At 55.7% G+C, this 1229-nt stretch overlaps 1 protein-coding gene across 1 annotated transcript in view; it reads left to right on the top strand.

The window, feature by feature from the left end:
• Window positions 1–476, top strand: part of Hdhd1 (haloacid dehalogenase-like hydrolase domain containing 1) — a 32011-nt gene extending 31535 nt beyond the window's left edge. Inside the window, exon 4 of the mRNA XM_013035419.1 lies at window positions 429–476. Coding sequence (XP_012890873.1) covers window positions 429–476 — 48 coding nt within the window. The remainder of the gene's footprint in view (window positions 1–428) is intronic.
• The last annotated feature ends 753 nt before the right edge of the window (window positions 477–1229 follow it).

The following is a 1229-nucleotide window of genomic DNA, read 5'->3' as shown; positions in this document are numbered from 1 at the left end:
TTATTATTATTTATTATTATTATTACTGTTATTATTATTATTGTTGTTGTTATTTAATTTAATATTCATTTATTTTATTGTTATTATTATTTATTATTATTCTTCCTGTTATTGTTGTTGTTATTATTGTCATTTATCTGGTTATTCACTGTGTATTGATGCATTTATCCCCCAAACCCCCTCCTCGCGCTCCCATTGGCTGATCCTGTACCGTGGGAGGCGGGCCCGATCCGTCTCCACCAATCCCCAGCGCGCCCCGGGCCTCCAGGCCCCGCCCACAGCGTCAGGACGCGCCACGCAGGCCTCAGGCGCTCCCATTGGCTGAAGCCCCGTCTCAGGAGGCGGGCTTGGGCGCCCTGGAACCAATCGCAGGCGAGCCCAGCCCAGAATAACCTGGACAGCCGTTGCTACGCAACGCCTGTTGCCAGGCAAAGCAGAGGGACGCAGCCATTGGCTCCCAGGAGGGCGGGCCTTAGCTCCAGGGACCAATCACCACGCGAGCGAGGCCTAGAGTGACAGACGAAGCCACTGGGCCGCACAGAGCGCTGCCATTGGCTGCCAGGAGGGCGGGCCTTACCCCCATCCACCAATAGCAGGCCAGCACAACCCAGAATAGCAGCCAGGGCGGTTGCTACGCAACGCCTGTTGCCAGGCAAAGCGCAGGACGCCGCCATTGGCTCAGGGGAGGGCGGGACTTAGTCCAATGGACCAATAGGAAGCGAGTGAGAGGAAAAATGACAGTTAGAGCCTCAGGGACGCACGTTACGCAGCGTGGGGGGCGGGACTAAGGGAGTAAACGCTCCTATTGGGTCCCAGACCACCAGGGGAGGGCGGGACTTAGTAAAATCGACCAATAGGAAGCGAGTGAGAGGAAAAGTGACAGTGAGAGCGTCAGGGACGCACGTTACGCAGCGTGGGGGGCGGGACTAAGTGTCTGCACGTTCCCATTGGATCCCAGACCATCAGGGGAGGGCGGGACTTAGTGAAATCGACCAATAGGAAGCGAGTGAGAGGAAAAATGACATTTAGAGCGTCTCTGACGCATCTGACGCAGCGTAGGAGGCGGGACTAAGGGAGTAAACGCTCCCATTGGATCCCAGACCACCAGGGGAGGGCGGGACTTAGTCCAATGGACCAATAGGAAGCGAGTGAGAGGAAAAGTGACAGTTAGAGCGTCAGGGACGCACGTTACGCAGCGTAGGGGGCGGGACTAAGGGAGTGAACGCTCC

The sequence above is a fragment of the Dipodomys ordii genome, unplaced genomic scaffold (genome assembly GCF_000151885.1).
Source record: "Dipodomys ordii isolate 6190 unplaced genomic scaffold, Dord_2.0 Scaffold210, whole genome shotgun sequence".
Lineage (NCBI taxonomy): Eukaryota > Metazoa > Chordata > Mammalia > Rodentia > Heteromyidae > Dipodomys > Dipodomys ordii.
Note: the sequence above shows the minus strand (reverse complement) of the source record. Positions and strands in the feature narration are given on the sequence as shown.